The 20,115-nt window shown below is 43.5% G+C and overlaps 1 protein-coding gene across 2 annotated transcripts; it reads left to right on the top strand.

Annotated features, from left to right (window-relative positions):
- The first annotated feature begins 259 nt into the window (after positions 1-259).
- Positions 260-12,234, top strand: LOC543351 (mads11 protein). Of its 2 annotated transcripts, XM_044527032.1 has the most exons (9): positions 339-632; positions 2,978-3,039; positions 9,151-9,229; positions 10,704-10,768; positions 10,858-10,957; positions 11,151-11,192; positions 11,344-11,385; positions 11,478-11,590; positions 11,756-12,234. In XM_044527032.1, exons 2-9 carry the CDS (start codon positions 3,017-3,019, stop codon positions 11,862-11,864), a joined length of 573 nt encoding a protein of 190 aa, XP_044382967.1. In that variant the 5' UTR covers positions 339-632; positions 2,978-3,016; the 3' UTR covers positions 11,865-12,234. The 2 variants fall into 2 exon arrangements, with proteins under 2 accessions (XP_044382966.1, XP_044382967.1); XM_044527031.1 differs by lacking the exon at positions 2,978-3,039 and having other exon boundaries at positions 260-632.
- The last annotated feature ends 7,881 nt before the right edge of the window (positions 12,235-20,115 follow it).

Raw genomic sequence — 20,115 nt, 5'->3', positions numbered from 1 at the left:
TCGTTTTTTTGCTCTGTGGTGTGTGTTTGTGGCGAGAGAAAATGATTTGGGGAAAGCAAAATCCGGAGATTCGCACGTACGATCGTTCGACACGTCGACGCCCGGCGGGCCCGGGGTGGGGCATCGTGTGGCTGCAGGACCGCGGGGCCCCGCAAAGCGGGCCGGGCCAATGGGTGCTCGACAGCGGCTATGCTCCAGACCAGCCCGGTATTGCATACCGCGCTCGGGGCCAGATCCCTTTAAAAACCCCTCCCCCCCTGCCGGAATCCTCGTTTTGGCCTGGCCATCCTCCCTCTCCTCCCCTCTCTTCCACCTCACGTCCTCACCCAACCACCTGATAGCCATGGCTCCGCCGCCTCGCCTCCGCCTGCGCCAGTCGGAGTAGCCGTCGCGGTCTGCCGGTGTTGGAGGGTAGGGGCGTAGGGTTGGCCCGGTTCTCGAGCGGAGATGGGGCGGGGGAAGGTGCAGCTGAAGCGGATCGAGAACAAGATCAACCGGCAGGTGACCTTCTCCAAGCGCCGCTCGGGGCTTCTCAAGAAGGCGCACGAGATCTCCGTGCTCTGCGACGCCGAGGTCGGCCTCATCATCTTCTCCACCAAGGGAAAGCTCTACGAGTTCTCCACCGAGTCATGGTAAATTAAGCACGCGCTGTCTTTAAATTTGTTCCCCAATACGCCTTCGATTTCGATTTCCTGCGCACCGTTCTGGTCCTGCGAGACGACCCGGCCGACCCCAGGGCCTTCTCCATTTCCGCGCTGCTGTTTGGTAGATTCCGTTTGCCCGCTCGCTGTTTCCATCCGATTCTGCCGTGGCTGCTTGCTCGTTTTTCTTAGAATCGATGGGGGAGCTGGCGTTCCGCGCGGCCGCGATTTCTTGCTATGGGGGGTAGGGCGCGCGATGGGTCGCCGGGCTATTTTATGCTCCGCCAGCGCCGGGAAGGTTGTTCATCTGGCGTATTTTGGGGAAATTTTGGTCCCGGACGCGCCAGGTGGCACCCCAAGTGGAAGGGTTAAGACGGTAATCTCTTGATATTTCTATCGGGCTGGGGTTATTTACGTAAAAAATATATATGGGGTTAAAGTGACATCGCAATTTAGCATGCTACCTCATCTTCTCATTTGGAATCTTAACTAGACGCTACAATACCTTGTTGTCTCCCTCATCAAATCTGTGCTTGCTGCTTGAACAAATGAACCTCGTCATCTCGGTTATTTCCAGAATTTTGTTCCACAGGCTTTGCTATCATTCATATTGGTAGCTCCGGCCATGCGGCCATTTTGTTGCTTGCTTGGAGATACTGTCTACGGCACGCACGGAGAAAAGAGTCACTTGACCAGCTAATGCATGGAATTATTGTCTGCAGCTGATGAAACTCCGGCATGAAGAGTCAAACCAAAAAGTAGAGAGTTCCTTCCAAATATAAAATAAGAGTTTCTGCATACTTTTTTTCCCTTTCAACCATCATAGTTTGCCCGTGATATTTGTTGGTGCTGGCGATGGTTCTTCACAAAGTAAAGGAGTCAATAAAATCACGGAGACTGATCCATTATTTCCCCCACACGCTGACATTAGTCCATGTTAGTTTCCCATTTCTGTCTGCTTCCATAATTCCCGTCCGGCGAAGTACTAGATCAGCCTCCACGGTTTGAAAGTAAGATATATCATACCGTCGAAAGGATCGCTACTGCTTAGTAAATATCCATTGTTGTTTGTAATCTTGCTGAGAAAGCAACATTACCATCAGCTTCATGGCAAGGACCTGTATGTTGAGGTGCTAAATCTCTTCTAGTTTTGTACCACTGAGGGTATGCGCGGCGCTAACGGAAAAGGGTAGGTAAAGTTTTATTGGCTTGCCTTCAGCTTCCTTGGTTGTTTGACGCATAGGTGCTTGCATGCATGTATCAAGCTGGTCACGTGATGAAAACGCGTAAGAATCAAAGTCGGTTAAATTAAGATATAAATAGATGCAGTCATATTTTAAGCTAGTGCTGCACTGTGAACTTCAGTATCTCAGATCAAAGTACTGAATAAAATTACCCCCTGTTTCCGTGCTGTTCATTTGGAAAAGACTGCCATGAACATCCGAATTGGTAACCATGCATTAATCAGCTTGCCGGCTTTATTTTCTTCTCTGTCGTTCCTTGTCATTTGGTTTGCTTTGCCTACCTCTGCACGATAGGCACGTGTAAGTAGCTCACGGGGACAAGTAACTGCTATGCTTTGTCTAGAGCCTATGAGACAGCACGCTGATGCACCACGATATTCCATGGTTTAGGATCGGAACTAAAATCTTGAGATCTTACAATATTCTAAAAAGGCATCTATAGCCTGCATATAACCGACTCAGGCACAAAATCAGCATTGATCGAGCAGGCATCATATGCATACACTAAAATGCAGCTAATGATGTAGCCTGCTGATTTTCTGGACCTGGCTTGGATAATGGTTAATGTACCCAATTGTTATTCACTCTATATCCTCCATCTCCTTATCGGTCGATTAATTTACCACACATAGCAAAGGTCCAAAGCTGACATTGCAACCAACTTTACTCATCTCTAGACTAGTAAACACGAAGTAAGCTGTTAGGGACTGTGTGATGGGTCTATGTTACATGCATTTGTTGTCGGTCTAGTACTTAACCAAGTCTGGGAACCAGTTATCCTCTACACCTATTGTGTCCCTAAACCTATATACTTGAGAGTAAAACAGAAGTTATTCCTAGGAATATCTGACTAAGCTATGGGATAGTCAACTTCCATTTTTGCTCCTGCCACATCTTTACTTAGTCCACAAACGACATATAGATGATCAGCTAGAACCGTTATTTAGAGTTTATATCTGCTCATTACATGTATTAATTCCATGAAATAGAAGAAAAACTGAATAGGCACACAATATAGTTGAAGCTCGGCAGATGACTTCATAAGTGTCATATCTATTAACCATTTCACATATTGTTACATTTTTGCTGCAGTGATATTTTGTTAGCTCCCAGTTACAAGTTAACTAATATATGGAGATCCTGGGCACGTACATGTAAGCAGATCCTATCGACTTTCGCGTATCCGCTGATGGAATCACACCTCAGGATTTCATGGCATAGTCTTGATATGTCACGAACTGGTTGTTACTTTATTTATTTATTTTACATTGTGTTTGCCCACCCAGATGATAGAAATGTTATGTATTTAAAATGTAATCTCACAGTCATTGTTGTTGGTATCGACTGTATGCCAAAAAGGGTTTTACCATGAAGTCTATTAATGAATAATTATTTATGTTACAACTTGATTGCTTTACATTAGTTAAAATTAGTTATTTTGTACCTTTGTGCCCCCCTTCTTGTTCAACCATTTATCTTACCAAACTATGCATCAACAAACATGCACAGTCACTATTCATAAATTTCATATTCTCAAAATTTAAATATTAAGAACAAAAGTTATGTTTCTACTTTTTCCAACTGACAATTCTCTGAACTCAAATTTTATAATTTGAAATTTTAATATTAACATTTTATTTTAAAACTTTTTGAATTTCTTTTTTATTATAAAAAAGTTTGGATGGCATAAATTTATGTATGAACTATTATGAAACCACAAGCAATAACGAAAGTGTGTTTTTAAGCAAAACCTTATGACCCATCACTCAAATAGTTTGCGTTTGATTTTCAAATTGACGCGCATTAAAGACATATACATGCAGTCTTCATATCACATGTGTGCTTTTCCTGCTTAAGGTAGTAGGACTATCTCTTTTTTGAGAAACACCGATTACAACGTAGATGCACACACAAGTGCACATTACCACCACACGTACACACTCACACAATGTTTAGTAAGGACTAAAATTGTGGAGCTTCAAGATCTCTGGAACGTCAGGAATGTCGCCTCCCACGGAACGAATAATCCGCACAGTGTGTCAAACCATTGGTTCGATCTTCCTTGGTGGGCTGTGAGTCAAGGTACTAAAAAAGCGGTAGGCGCTAATCTGAATTTTGCCTATGCCTAGTGCAATGACCGCCTAGGCGCACTTATGCCTTCGTATGACAAAGAAGGAGATTTTACAACAATGAAATCAATGGTGCGGAGCCTAGAGGGAGGTATCGGTGGTGAGTTGGAGTGAGAAATCCCTCCTCTGATTCAACCTTTCTTGACAACATAGCCCAAACAAGACCGTCCATTTTCTTTGCATCCCCCTTTTCCCGTCTCTTTGTATCGTTAGGTCTCTTTCATTCGTCATTTGTATGTAGCGATAATGGTGGTGTCTGCAGCTTCTTCCCTGCATTCGCTTCTCCTTTCCTACCGTCGCCGGAAAAAGATCTCATCGGTCATGGAGAACATAGTCGGGCGCCTAAACCTTGGCCTATGGCAAAAGTGAGGCGGTAGTCTGCTTAGCGCCTAAGTGGCTTCTTTTCATTGTCCTTTTTTCCATGTTGGGAGTACAACCGCACTCCTAACCCACTAATCATAGATTGGTTATCATCTAGTACTTTCTGTACCACTTTTATCTTACAAACGCGAGGGTATTGTGGTGGAGAGCCATGTATTACAACTTTGATAATCAAAATTCAAAATTCAAGTCTCTGAAGATCCTTTGAAAAATGTGTTTTGTCAAGGGCAAAAAATATATCTTTGTTTGCCATACCAAGATACTCCCTCCGTAAAGAAATATAAGAGCGTTTAGGTCACTACTTGAGTGATCTGAACGCTCTTATATTTGTTTACCAGGGAGTACAAAAGACCATATTCTTGCACTAATTTTTACTAGTGGTTATGCCCGGGCATATGAGGGTCGGGAAGGAAGGCGCAAGGGACATCTAGTAAAAATTAGTGAGAGAATAACCGCAAGGGACATTGTGCACTAATGTTTACCAGGGAGTACAAAAGACCACATTGTGCCCGGGCATATGAGGGTCGGGAAGGAAGGCGCAAGGGACATCTATAAGATGGCTAAGATCGTGAGGAAGGCGAGGGATGTCAAACAAGTCAAATGCATCAAGGATAGAGCAGATCAACTCCTGGTGAAGGACAAGGAGATCAAGCATAGATGACAGGAGTACTCCGACAAGCTATTCAATGGAGAGATGAATCTAGGGGTCTGAGATTAGGGAGGCTTTACAAAGAATAATGTTATAGGAGTCATTGGGCACCACTTAAGAGTAATGGCAAGCGTGACCAAAAATCAGTTTGTTTTCATGCCTGAGAGGTTGATCATGGAAGTCATTTTCTTGGTATGAAAACTTATGGAGAAATACAGGGAGCAAAAAGAAGACTTGCATATGATGTTCATTGACTTGAAAAAGTCCTGCAATAAGATACTGCAAAATGTCATGTGGTGGTCCTTGGAGAAACACAAAGTCCCAATAAAGTACATTACTCTCATCAAGGACATGTACAATGATCTCATGACAAGTGTTCAAAAAAGTGATGGCGACACTGATGACCTTCCGCATAAAATAGGACAGCACCAAGGGTCAACTTCGAGCCCTTATCTTTTTGCCTTGATGATGGATGAGGTCACAAGGGATATGCAAGGAGATATTCCATGGTGTATTCTCTTTACTATTGATGTGGTGCTAGTCAATGATAGTAGCTCGAGGCATAATGGAAAGTTAGAGCTATGGAGACAAACTTTGGATCAAAGTTTTTAGGCTTAGTAGAACTAAAATTGAGTACATGAGGTGCGGTTTCAGTACTACTTGGCACGAGGAGGTTAGCCTCAATGGGTAGGTGGTACCTCAGAAGGGCACCTTTTGATATTTGGGATCAGTGTTGGAAAAGGATGCCGATATTGATGAAGATGTGAGCCATTAAATCAAAGTCGGATGGAGGAAATGATGCCAAGTTTCTGGTGTTCTCTCTTGACAAGATAGTGCCACGAAAGCTAAAAGGCAGGTTCGATAGGACGGCGCCCCGCAATGTATGGCGCTGAGTATTGGCCGACTAAAATGAGACATATTCAACAATTGGGTGTAGCAGAAATGCGCATCTTGAGATGGATGTGTGGTCACCCAAGAAAGGATCGAGTCCAAAATGATGATATACATGTAGAGTCGGGGTAGCACCGATTGAAGGGAAGCTTGTCGAACATCGTCTGAGATGGCTTGGATATATACAAAGTAGGCCTTTAGAAACTTTCGTGCATAGCAGGCGGTTAATACATGCTAATAATGTAAGAGAGGTTGGGCTAGACCAAACTTGACATGGAAGGAGTCCGTGAAGAGAGATCTGAAGCACTAAAGTATCACACGGAACTAGTCATGGACAGGGGTGTGTGGAAGTTAGCTATCCACACGCCAGAACCATTACTTGGTTTTGAGATCTTATGGATTTCAGCTCTACCCTATCCAACTTATTTGGGACTAAACGCTTTGTTGTTGTATCTCTTGCCTTGGTCTTAGCAACTTACCATGTGCATGTCTTTTCTCAAAAAGGAAAATTGAATGCCAAGTATTTCCTGAAGTTGTACATTGTACAATTTGATGTCCTTGCTCCACGGTACATCAGATTTCCCATCTCATGATGATGCAACAACTAGGTCTTAGAGCAACTCTAGCAGAGTCTTCATGGCTTCCGTCGCTATATTTCTTTTATCTCGCTCCATACACAGGTCTCGTGGCCTCCATATTTGGAGGTTGGAGAGGTCCAGTAAGGAGCTCGCCCCAAAACCAACCGCTAAAGTTTTAAGCTTCCTCCTCGCGCCTCCTGTCGGATTTGAAGCAACCCGCGCCCTCGGATTCTTATGGCGGTCCATTGGATGACCGCCATGCGGCATCATCTTCTTGCTTGCATGTGAGCAGACTGGAGGTGTGCGAGTAGGTCGCTGCAGCATTTCTCATAGGGAGGCGCGCCCTTCGACTACCCGCCATTAGCTGCCACCCGCGTCCCCAAGTGCCTCCCTAATGGCGCCTGCGGTGGCCTGTAAAAGGCCGGCGCCCTCCGCTCTCTAGCTTCAATGCTATCTTCGACGCCTCTTATTCCAATCTCACACGCCTCCAATCCACCATCCCCTTTGTCGTCCACAGCGCATCCAGAGGAGCTCCCTCTCGCCTTCAATTTTTGGCATAAGGTGGAGGAGTAGCCCGCGGATCCTTTGCCCCCCTTTAGGGACCAGACGGACCTAGTCCTGGAGGGGGGCTGCGCAGAGCAACTTGTAGCACCCAAGATTCTATCCCGATCACGTGATGAATTCATGATCGGAGCAGAATCGCATTTCGAGCGCATAGCGAGGTGGATATCATTACAACATACCATGCACTAAATAGATGAGAATACCAGATAAAGGTTTACACTCGCCACAAGCTACAACATGAATACATCAATACACAACAATCATCATACAGGAGAGCAGGATCCGACTATGGATGAAATCAAACAAAAAGAAGAACGACATCTACCCTGCTAATCCCGGGCTCCTGAACTGGAACCCATCCTATGATCGACGAAGAAGCAGAAGAAGAACTCCAAAAGCAAACATGCATCGCTCTCACGTCAAGCATTGCTTTATCTATACCTGCACCTGTTGTAGTAATCTATGAGCCATGGGGACCCAGCAATCTCATTACCAAGGGTAGCAAAACTAGCAAAGATTAATGGGTATGGAAGGGTTAAGTGGTGAGGAGGCTGGAAGCATTAAGCATTTGTATGGTGGCTAACTTACGAGTACAAGAGTAAGAAGAGTAAACTACACATAGCGGTCGCAAACTATTAATGATCAAGAAGTGATCCTGAACTACTTATGAGTCAGTCATAACCCCACCGTGTTCACTTCCCGAACTCCTTGGAAAAGAGACGATCACGTAACGCACGCGGTTGGTGTATTTTAATTGGGTTCAGTGTCAAGTTCTCTAAAATCGGATATTATAAATTTTTAAGTCGCCACATAACCGCGGGCACGGCTTCCGAAAAGATTTAGCCCTGCAGGGGTGCACCAAGTAGTCCATTATAAATTACCACATGCATCCGATGGAACATCCTCACACCATGATAACACGATGCTTACAATAAGGAACCCCGGTGGACAAGCCACTCGTCAAAGGCAAAACTAAACCAGCAAGACCACCCGGTGTGTCGTCACCCCGATAAGAGCCGCGCCTATTTTCTAGGGTTGCCTAACCCTTGGGATCCCTTGGACCACCTTACTATGTGCATGTTTTCTTTTCACACGGGCATTTATCTGCTTTGGCATCAAAGCTTTCATTTGAAAATTTGCTACTACCACCTATATTTGTACTGACAATACCTTTGCATGGACCCACACATTAGGTTTTAAAATGGTTCTCACATTCGTGTTGTCTTACTTATCTAGGCATGGCTCTTGCCCAGATAATTGTTGTTGGTCACACCCTTCTATATTATCGGTTTGTGAGTCTAGCTGATTGGATACGTGAGTTGTTGCACACTCTTGAACTGATTTTGACTTGATGACCATTGTAACCATTTGCGGGTTATAGGCTAGCACATAGTTCAACACTATAACTAATTGTTGGTTCATTCCTACTATAGGTTATAGGGTAGCGTTTGACAATTTTCCATGTGTTGTGGGTACTTGTGACAATTGAGGACACGATGTTTGTGGTGACAGAGAACACGTTGACCTCCACAAATAGTTAGGATGCTGGGTAAAGCCTACGGGAAAACAGGGAGAAGGTATAGGAGGAGAATAACATGAGTAGTAAAAAAGTTAATGACTTAAATACAACATCAAGGAACGTTTCTTAAACTGAAGCTCTAGCACTATAGTTAAATAATTTGAATCTGGCAGAAATTATACTAACCTTGCCTAGCACAATTCCACCCCTAAACTTCTGTTTTGCAAATTTCGTTAAGTCTATAGACAGAAGAAAAGGGTCACTCTATTTTCCCAACAAAACTTGAACAACACCAGAACCTTAATTTGAAGTCAGTTTCGTGCTCTTTCTATCATTTACACGTCACAGTGAAATGCTTTGCAAACTATTTGACCAGATGCTGTATACCACATTTGAATCTCATTTGCATATACTGACATGAAACAACGCATTACAGAAAAGCTTCTGATATGTCAAAATGTATCATATATCAATTCTTGAGATTGTGCATATACTGGACATTAATCTTGTTTACATGTACTTCCAATGACTAGATATTTCTTTCTCTTATGCAGTATGGACAAAATTCTTGAACGGTATGAGCGCTATTCTTATGCAGAAAAGGTTCTCGTTTCAAGTGAATCTGAAATTCAGGTAAAAATGAAAAACAAGCGGTTTGCTTTCCTTTAGCTATGAAATAAATTGTTGCCGATATCAGATGTTCTGAAATTTATTTGTAGGCCACTATATTTTGAATGATTTCCATGCGCTATGAAGTTAATTGACTTGCAACTATGGATTGTTGGTCTATTTGATTCTCTTGTAACCTATTATCAGTTTTTCTTCGATGAATGCTTAGGCATGGTCGAATAATGTAACCAAATACCACTTGACCAATTTACTTTCATGGCTACTGAACTAGACTAGCGTGCTGATTCGTACATACTGCCTTTGGAAGAACTACAAAAATGTGATCTGACTTTAAGAGTTACTAAATTAGTACGTAGTAAACTGCAATGCATGGCCAGATCAGCAATTCTGGATTAGCCGGCTGAGTTTTTGAAGGGCTTAGCAACAAAAATTGACAAGCTTATATATTATAATGGCTTTAAAATACTTGTGTGCATCAGTGAAAATCACAATATTTTGATTGCAATAACAAAATGCTATCCTAGATTATTAAGACTTGTTACTAGATTGGTCATTGATCTTAAGTTCTTAGGATAAACTGTTGAATCTCCAGTCCTTCGGATTGTATTATGCTACTAATGGCCATTAAGGATAGCCCCATGACATTAGTTCTCATCTCCAATTTTTCTGTATTGTTTGCGATATTGCTGCAGTTTCTTATTACAGCTTGTCTAAGGCTAACCATCTAGGATAAAAAGTAGATCCTGCAGACTTAGAAGATCCAGTTAGGCTCAATATTCTTATTTTTGTAACTCGGAACTCCAGGACCTCGCTTCAATTTTTTGGCCAATTTTTGCACAAACCAAGTTGTAGCTCCAACTGAGGGATCCAACCAGTTCTATCTGATTGCTGACAAACAGATTCAGCATGTACGTATGACGAGGACTATTTAAACATGTAATTACTAACCCAAAAAATATTCCAAATTTTATTTAAATATTTACCTCCGCTGCAGCATTTTTAATATTACGAAATATGATTTTTACATCTGATAGTAACACTTGTTGCAGTGACATAATTGATTTGAAGTTATGAAAATTCAAGTTCACTGCACAGAACAATCCTTCCTGATTTATGCCCCCGGGGTAAAGGAGGAGGGTTGTGATAGGCTTGGCGAGCCAACGTAAAAACTCAGCCACTCTTATGGAGATGAAACCCAAAAGCCAAAGAGCTAGCTATGGACAGGGGTGCGTGGAAGCTTGCTATCCATGTGCCAGAGCCATGAGTTGGTTGCGAGATCTTATGGGTTTCACCTCTAGCCTACCCCAACTTGTTTGGGACTAAAGGCTTTGTTGTTGTTGTTGGTGGTGGTGGTGTCAATGTTGTTAAAGTCTCTTTGTTCATTTCTGAACTAACTTAGCCTATTTGTAGCATTTCTGTCATTGTTCCTTCCTGTCCCACCCAAAGTTAGCAATGCGATTGTTATTTGTTTGTGCAGGGAAACTGGTGTCACGAATATAGGAAACTGAAGGCGAAGGTTGAGACAATACAGAAATGTCAAAAGTAATTTGTAACGATTTTGGTTGATTGCCAGTATATTGTATACACTCTGAAGATAAATGGGACTGAATTTCTACATCCTGCATCTGCAGGCATCTCATGGGAGAGGATCTTGAATCTTTGAATCTCAAGGAGTTGCAGCAACTGGAGCAGCAGCTGGAAAGCTCACTGAAACATATCAGATCCAGGAAGGTACTGATTTAAATGATTTGATACAGCAGCACAATATATAAAAAAACAAGAAAAACACTTGCAGAGAAGTTCAGCAAAGTATATCTGAAATCAGATTCTAGACTGAGATGTTCAAAATATGTATATGCATTTTAGTCATATGCTCTTCATAGTTAAAAAAATGACTAATTTTTTTCATTTTTTGTACTTGCAGAACCAACTTATGCACGAATCCATTTCTGAGCTTCAGAAGAAGGTAAGCTGTCAACCTTGCATACCTTATTCGGTATTCGAACTGGTCAACTTGTCATGAAGCCTTAGCTTGTTTCAAGATTTGTGACATTATAACATGTATGCAAGTAACTGGTCTACATGCACGTAACCTCATTACATCGTTCTTGCTGCAGGAGAGGTCACTGCAGGAGGAGAATAAAGTTCTCCAGAAGGAAGTAAGCCCGTTATATCACCTTATGGTCCAACCGGTCTAAATTGTTCCGTATAGCAAATTTTATTGACAGAGGTCCGTGTCCCTTCCCCACAGCTCGTGGAGAAGCAGAAGGCCCATGCGGCGCAGCAAGATCAAACTCAGCCTCAAACCAGCTCTTCATCTTCTTCCTTCATGCTGAGGGATGCTCCCCCTGCCGCAAATACCAGGTGATGATGTACATCACAAGTCTAATCTTATTCAGAGTTCAAGTAACCATCTTTTGAATTGGTCGGGTTGTTCCTTGCAGCCCACTTTTGGTCTCTATGCAGTTCTGTCGGGCCACATTTAAGTAACATAATACTAATATGCTTGTGTTCGCTTTGGTTGTGCAGCATTCATCCAGCGGCAACAGGCGAGAGGGCAGAGGATGCGGCAGTGCAGCCGCAGGCCCCACCCCGGACGGGGCTTCCACCGTGGATGGTGAGCCACATCAACGGGTGAAGGGCATCCAGCCCATACAGGCGTACTATTCAGTAGAGGGTAACAAGTTGCACCGGCCAGCCTGGTGTATGTTGCGGTTGCTAGCACGCCTGACCCCTTTGGAGGGGAAAGGAAAAGAAATCAGAGTAAAGTAGCAAGCTGCAGCGATGTGTATATTTCACTTTGTCCACCTCAGTTTCCCTCCCAGCTGGGCTGAGATGGCTGTACGAGTAATTTACCATGTAATCTATATGTAGCTTGAGTGATGAATTTTCAAGTTTCCATGATACCCGTCTCTACTGGGTGTTGTTTATGTGAATTAACCTATCAAATATGAGCATTGTGTATATTGTGATTCTTGAAAATAAATAAATCAGGACCTTTATGTCTTCGTCGTCTTCCCATCTGGACTTGAAAGAGAGTATATAGGGATGACATCAGAGTCACCAACGCAAAAGGTTCTGCCGCCCATACATTTCCTGCCATCATAAACCGAGAGAAACATGCCATAAAAGAAAAGGAATGATTGATATGGATACTCTGCACTAGTTCTAAACAGCACACTTTTTAATCAACACCAATGAACTATGCAGTTTGAGCCCGCTGACGATATTTTGGCCTTTTTTAGAACAATATCATGAACCTCATTCCCACTTTTTCGAGGACTCATTAGTCTCCATCATTCTTTCCCTCACTGGGACAACGCTCTTATAATGATGATCACACTTCTTTTTACTTACAACTCGATAAACCGAATGATATCACTACATATGAATGCCTCTGGCAGTGTGTCAGGATGTGCAATGATCTAGCGTAACATGTATAACAATGTCGAACGGTGGCTTTGCCACAAATATCATGTCAGCTCTATATGATCATGCAAAGTAAAATGACAATGAACACTCGAGTCATGTGAATAGTAATCGTGGAAGTTGCATGACAATATATCTCTGAATGACTATGAAAATGTCATGATAGGTAGGTATGGTGTTTGTTTTGACGAAGGGTGCAATAAAGTTTATGTGTGATAAAGTGTGTCATACCACAGGATTTGGATGCACCGGTGAAGTTTGCACCAAGTCTCAAGGTAAGAACGAGCAATGCATGGTACCAAAGAGGCTAGCAAAATATGGAAGGGTGGAAGTACTTAAAGTCCACAAATTCACATTAGTCATAAGAACTCAAGTATTTATTGTGAAATTCAAATACTGGGCGCGAAACTTTCTGTTTTTGCACAGAATCAATTCAACTATCATCTAAATCATCACAAAGACTTTACTTAGCACAGACTCAAAATAAAAGATAAAACACAATCATTACAGTAGCAATAACCATGTTGACTCACAAGGCAGAAAAGAAAAATAAAGATAACTATCGGGTTGTCTCCCAACAAGCTCGCTCTTTATAGTCATTAAGATAGGCTTTAGATTTCAATGATACTCACATAAAATACAAGAATTTAAACACAAAGAGAGCGTCATATAACATGTAATGATCACATTTAAGTCTAATCCACTTCCTATGTAAATGCATTTCATAATGAAACTAATTATCAAACTAAGCAATATTTAGCATATGCAAATGCAAGAAAGAAGGATGAGACATTACTAATTTGAACATCAAGAGAGGTAATTGAGTAACATGAAGATTTCTATAGCTATACTTTCCTTTCTCAAAATAATTACATGTAGAATCGCAATCAAATTCAACAATATAGCTATCATATAAAATATTCTCTCCATGATTCACATGCATGCAAATTTTATCATCTTCCAAGATAGTGGGATTATATTAACATCAACTAAAGTCATGACCTCTCCAAACCAACTTTTATCAGAAATTTCGTAATATTGATTGTTCTCCAAAATAGTGAGATTCCAAACCCACTTTTAATATTCATAGCATTATGATCGTCACCCCAGTCATTGTCATTAGCACAATTAACTTTCATGGAATTAATATTAACAACATTGCAATCATGTTTTTCATTCAATAAATGTATCCCAATAAGCAGCAAGTTTGAAAAGATTAGCAAGTGGATGAGGATCCATATGTCTTTATTTTTATTTTATTGAGTCATCATGAAAGAAAGCATAAATAAAGCAAGAAAATAAGGTGTGTGTGTGTGTGTGCAGGTACCTAATTTTTTTGGTGAAACCTCCTCGTCAACGGCGTCGGAAATTCTTCTACTACTTGTGACAGGCGTTGGGATTTCCCCAAAGAGGAAGGGTGATGTAGTATAGTAGCAGATAGTATTTCCCTCGGTTAAGAACCAATGTTTATCGAACCAATAGAAGATTCACGCAAACAAAGATAAATTGCACACACACAAAACAAATACTTGCACCCAATGCAGGCAAGAGGGTTAATAATCCCCTTGTACTCATTAATTGCAAGATTAATTCTGGTAATGATAGATAGATAAATTGTAAAACAAAACAATTAAATAAATTGCAGCAAGGTATTTAGGATTTTAGTAATATACTATGAATGGACGCGGGGGCCATAGCTTTCACTAGAGGCATCTCTCTCATGAGCGTAGTAACTGTGGGTAAACAAATTACTGTTGAACAATTAATAGAAGAGCGCATAGTTATGATGTTATTCATGGCACGATCAATACATAGGCATTATGTGTAACGCCCTCGATGCGGCTATATCTCCCACGTGTCGAAGCACGACTTAGAGGCATAACCGCATTGAAAGCAATGTTGCAAGTGAGGTAATCTTCACACAACCCATGTAATACATAAGGGAGAAAGATACATAGTTGGCTTACAATCGCCACTTCACACAATATATGAATAAATCATTACATCATCCAGATACAAACAAGGTCCGACTATGAAACCAAAATAAAACGAAGACTACCCAAAATGCTACATAGATCCCCGATCGACCCCAACTGGGCTCCACTACTGATCAACTAGAACGAAACAACACAAAGGACAAGATCTTCATCGAGCTCCTCCTTGAGCTTGGTTGCGCCACCTGCTCAGTAACATCGGCACCTGCAAACTGGTTTTGGAAGTATCTGTGAGTCATGGGGACTCAGCAATCTCACGATCAAGACTATTTAATCTTATAGGTAGGGTAAAAGATATGAGGTGGAGCTGCAGCAAGCGACTAGCATATGTGGTGGCTAACTTACGCAAAAGAGAGCGAGAAGATAAGGCAAAGCATGATCGATGAACTATGATCAATAAGTGATCCTAGAACAACCTATGTCAAACATTACTCCAACACCGTGTTCACTTGCCGGACCCCGCCGAGAAGAGACCATCACGGCTACACACGCGGTTGATGCGTTTTATTTATGTTAGGGTTTAGGTTTTCTACAACCGGACATTAACAAATTCCCATCTGCCCATAACCGCGGGCATGGCTTTCGAAAGTTCAATCGCTGCAGGGGTGTCCCAACTTAGCCCATCACAAGCTCTCACGGTCAACGAAGGATATTTCTTCTCCCAAGACAATCCGATCAGACTCGGCATCCCGGTTACAAGACATCTCGACAATGGTAAAACAAGTCCAGCAAAGCCGCCCGATGCGCCGACATCCTGATGGGAGCTACACATATCTCGTTCTCAGGGCAACACCGGATAGGTCAAGCTACGAGTAAAACCAGCCCTCAATTTTCCCCGAGGTGGCCCCGCAGGCTACCCATTTCGGACCAACACTTAGACAAGCACTGGCCCGGGGGGGGGGGCGGTTAAAATAAAGATGACCCTTGGGTTGGCCGACCCAAGGGAAGGGGTAATAGGTTGTTAGTGCAAATGGTAAAATCAAGGTTGGGCCTTGCTGGAGGAGTTTTATTCAAAGCAAACTGTCAAGGGGTTCCCATTATAACCCGACCGTGTAAGGAACGCAAAATCCGGGAACATAACACCGATATGACGGAAACTAGGGTGGCAAGAGTGGAACAAAACACCAGGCATAAGGCCGAGCCTTCCACCCTTTACCAAGTATATAGATGCATTAATTAAATAAGAGATCTTGTGATATCCCAACAAAATATCCACGTTCCAACAAGGAACAAACTCCAGTCTTCACCTGCAACTGACAAAGCTATAAGAGGGGCTGAGCAAAGCGATAACATAGCCAAACAACGGTTTGCTAGGACAAGGTGGGTTAGAGGCTCGGCTTAACAATATGGGATGCATGATAAGCAAGTGGTAGGTATCGCAGCATAGGCATAGCAAAAGAGCGAGCATCTAGCAAGCAAAGATAGAAGTGATTTCGAGGGTATGGTCATCTTGCCTACAAAGTTCTTAGAGTTGCCTTGATCCTCGTAATCGTACTCAACGGGATCTTCGATCACGTACTCGTCTCCCAGCTCTACCCAAAACAAGACAACAAGAAAAAGGGAACACAATCAACCACGTGCAATGCTCAAGCGACATGATGCAAACATGGTATGATATGCGGGATGCGATATGTGATGCATATGCATGATTTGGAAAGGAATGATTGAACCTGGACTCAACTTGGAAATCCAAGAGTCTCACTGGAAAGGTGAGGTGATTTCGGTCGAACTCGATATAAAGATCACCGGAATCGGATGCACGGTTTGGAAATGGCAAGCAAAACAAATATGGCACTGGTCTGCGATAATCAGCACGAGACCATCTAAATGCACCAAGAACAACATGCTACATCACTCTAACATAGCAACAAAATACATGGCAGGGATCCATTCAAGATGCTTGACAAAAGATTAACACTGAGCTAAGGCTAATTCACTCAATAGCAGGTTCAAATAAGCATGGCAAAAGTGCAAAAGATTACGGGTTTCAGACTCAGTCAAGTTAACAGCAAGTCAGGAATTATCATCAGGAAGCAATGTTTAGAGCACGATAACTACATGCTACAGGATCATGTCATGGCAAGGCAAGGTATGGCATGAAGCTACTCAAAGCATACAACAAAATTCCCTTAGTGACCATGGGCCAAAAGGGATCAGAAAATACAATTGCAAGCACGCGAACATAGCAAATATCGATAACAGATTCAGACTTAGCAGAAAACTAGAACATGGCAAAACAGATATCAAGTAGGCATGTTTACGAGCTCGATGCACTCACCACAAGGCAAGGCATGATAATCTAAGCATACACCCAGTAAGTAGACATGGCATAGAAGCTATACATGGCAAGAACAACAACATAGCATGCACGGATCAACAACAACAAGCTCGGCGAAATCGCTAAACATGTTAACAATCTGCCAGGAACATTTTATAGCAAAAGTAGAGCTCGATTGACTCAAGCTAGGGTGCTCCATAATTGCAAACAAAGACATGGATGGATAGAGCATAACATTATCTACAAAACATCCTTACTGATCATGCTCAAAAGAGGCACGGATCACTAGGAAACAACATGAACACATGGCATAAAAATTACAGCAGGACAAGGACTTAGTGAAATTCTAAGTCCCTGAAATCAGCATCATTGAGTAAGCTACTTTGCATGCTTGTTCTAGTCACCACAGAGATCACAAAAATACATGGCATATACCCCTGTAAAGATGGCATGGCATACTTCAAAACACATGTAGAGCTCAGGATCATAGCATGCACACATTAATCATGGTAAAAATGACAAAAATGCAAATGTTGAAACAAATCTGAAACTATCATCACATAACCCTCTTCCAACAGCATTTCGGGCATCAAGATGAGCTCAAATGAAAATGATGCCATGAGATGAAATGATGTATTCGTTGAGATGAACATTTTAATATGCTACACGCCCGAAACGGAGCCACAATGATGAAGTTATCATGCGATGAATATGCTCAAAAATACTAAAATCTAGGGGACTTAGCAGAATATCACATGAGCGTGGGATCACTAAAAGACGCTCAGGGCGAGGTTTAGGCGGGCGCTCACCTAGCGGGCCTGGCCCAGGAAGCGGAGGAGGTAGGCTGGCCTTGGATCTGGGCCCGGCGGAGATGGGCCGGCCCACGAGGCACGATGGGTCGGGGCGCTGGGCGTCGTCGTCCTCGCGCACCAGGAAACGAGCGCGGCGGCGGCTGAACTCCGGCTAGGTGGCTCGACGGCGAGCGGGGCGGGTGGATCCAGGTGTGGCACCCCCGGATCCGGCGACGGCTCGGGCCTCGGTTGGCGCGTGCGGCTTGGCAGAGGCCGATCCGGTCAACAGCGCCGGTGGAGGTGGGACTTGGCGTCGAGGCAGAGGAGGTCCGGCGGGGCGCTGCTCCGGTGAAGGTTGCAGGAGGCGGCGGAGCCCGACAACGGAGGAGCGGCGTGGAGCGGCGAAGACAGGCGGCGCGGAAGCCGAGACAAAGTCCGGCGAGGCCATGGCGGCGTCCTGCGATGCGCCGGCGAGGTGGCATGAAGATTCGGCGACACTCCGGTGATGCTCTGGCGCGGGCGGAATCGGCAGACGAGCGGCGCGGCGGCTCAGGCAGATCGGCCCCGATGCGGCCCGCGGCGGGCTCACGATGGGCTCCAGCGGGCCCGTGTGCGGTGGACGGCACGGGCGGGACAGGTGGCGGCCCCTGATTGGACTGGAGCGGCGGCGACGGTGACGTGGTGGCCTTTGATTGGCCGGGCGACGTGGCGGCGGCGGTGGACGCGTCCGGTGACGGGCGGACATGTCCGGCGGCGTGGAGGAAGTTGGATCTAGGGTTTTGTCCGTGAATATTTCGGGGGAGGCCACATATTTATAGGTAGAGGGAGCTAGGAGTGTCCAAATGAGGTGCGGTTTTCGGCCACGTGATCGTGATCGAACGGCCTAGATGATGGAGAGGTCTTAGGTGGGTTTTGGGCCACTTTGGAGGGGTGTTTGGATGCAACACACACGAGGCCTTTTCGGTCCCTCGGTTAACCGATGGAGTATCAAACGAAGTGCAAATGGCACGAAACTTGACAGGCGGTCTACCGGTAGTAAACCAAGGCCGCTTGGCAAGTCTCGGTCCAAACCAAAAATGTTTAACACCCGCACACGAAAAGAGGTAGAAAGGGACACCGGATGACATAGGAGCGCCGGACTGCAAAACGGACAACGGGGAAAATGCTCGGATGCATGAGACCAACATGTATGCAAATGCGATGCACATGATGACATGATATGAGATGCATGACATGCAAGCAATGACAAGACAACAACAGCGAATAACTGGAAGACACCTGGCACATCGGTCTCGGGGTGTTACAACACTCCACCACTACGAGAGGATCTCGTCCCGAGATCTAGAATGGCACCAGAGGAAAAACGGAAGAGAAAGAGGAGAGGTAAAGCTAAGTTGCTTCTTTGACAAACGAGTGAAACCACAAACCTTGAGAGGTTGAACAACTTGAAAGAAAGGATACAACGGAGATGAACAAAGTTGAAAACACTCCGTTAGAAAAAGAGGAACAAGGAAGAACAACTTCGGGCAGCACTCCGATTGAAAAGAAAAGGAATTGAACATGAACTTGACAAGATGAGAAGATACTTGATGAAATCAACAACACAGTGCCTCCGAAACTACTGAAAGAAAGGCACAATGGGTAATAAAGATTTCAGAAAGCACTCCGATTGAAAAGAGGTGCAAGGCTTGATAAGGCGAAAAGAACTTGAGCAAAAAGGTCACAACCCTCCGGTTAAATGGGATAAGCAAGGAAAAGAATATGAACTTGGCAAAATGAGTTGATGGGACGAAGATAGCAACATCACAATGCCTCCGGAAGAAAACAATAGAAGATAGAACATTGGAATAAAAGAATTGAGAAGGAAATGCCAACTTCTGTCACAAAAGAGTTTGAAAAGGCATCCTTAGGAGAAGGGTCGAACGGAGTTGTTGGAAAACCAACAATGAAAAGAATAAGCTTGAAATGGTCTTATGGAATACATCTTCAATTATGAGGTGACAACCTGCCACTCACGGGAAAAAGAATTGGATTGATATGAACAAGGAGGCGAGAAAATATTTCACCGGGAGGGTAGATGGAGAACTTGGATCATATATTATCACCATTAATAGCATTAATCCTTAGGGAAAGCTTTAGGTGAAATATAACCCCAGATAACTCCAATGACGAGATTGATGGATTTAAAATATCTCATACTTGATAACTTGTGAATCACGAAGCACGAAGGGAAATTATCAAGAAAGACATAACACCACCTCAAAAGATATGCGTGAAACAATAGCACTCCGGATTGCAAGATGAAGAATGCTTGAGCTCCTCTGAAAACAATCTCGATGAACACTTCGAGAAGGATTTAAATCCTTGATGAACTGCAACACCCTCGATGCGACTATA

This window comes from Triticum aestivum, chromosome 5A, assembly GCF_018294505.1.
Source record: "Triticum aestivum cultivar Chinese Spring chromosome 5A, IWGSC CS RefSeq v2.1, whole genome shotgun sequence".
NCBI classification, from domain to species: domain Eukaryota; kingdom Viridiplantae; phylum Streptophyta; class Magnoliopsida; order Poales; family Poaceae; genus Triticum; species Triticum aestivum.
This window is presented reverse-complemented; position numbering and strand designations above follow the sequence as displayed.

Bases quoted from the DNA above. Each gene is read 5' to 3' on its own strand.
- LOC543351 (XM_044527031.1), top strand. From the start codon at position 448: ATGGGGCGGGGGAAGGTGCAGCTGAAGCGGATCGAGAACAAGATCAAC. The intron at 633-9,150 runs GTAAATTAAGCA...TCTCTTATGCAG, and splicing joins GAGTTCTCCACCGAGTCATG to TATGGACAAAATTCTTGAAC. The intron at 10,769-10,857 runs GTAATTTGTAAC...CTGCATCTGCAG, and splicing joins ACAATACAGAAATGTCAAAA to GCATCTCATGGGAGAGGATC.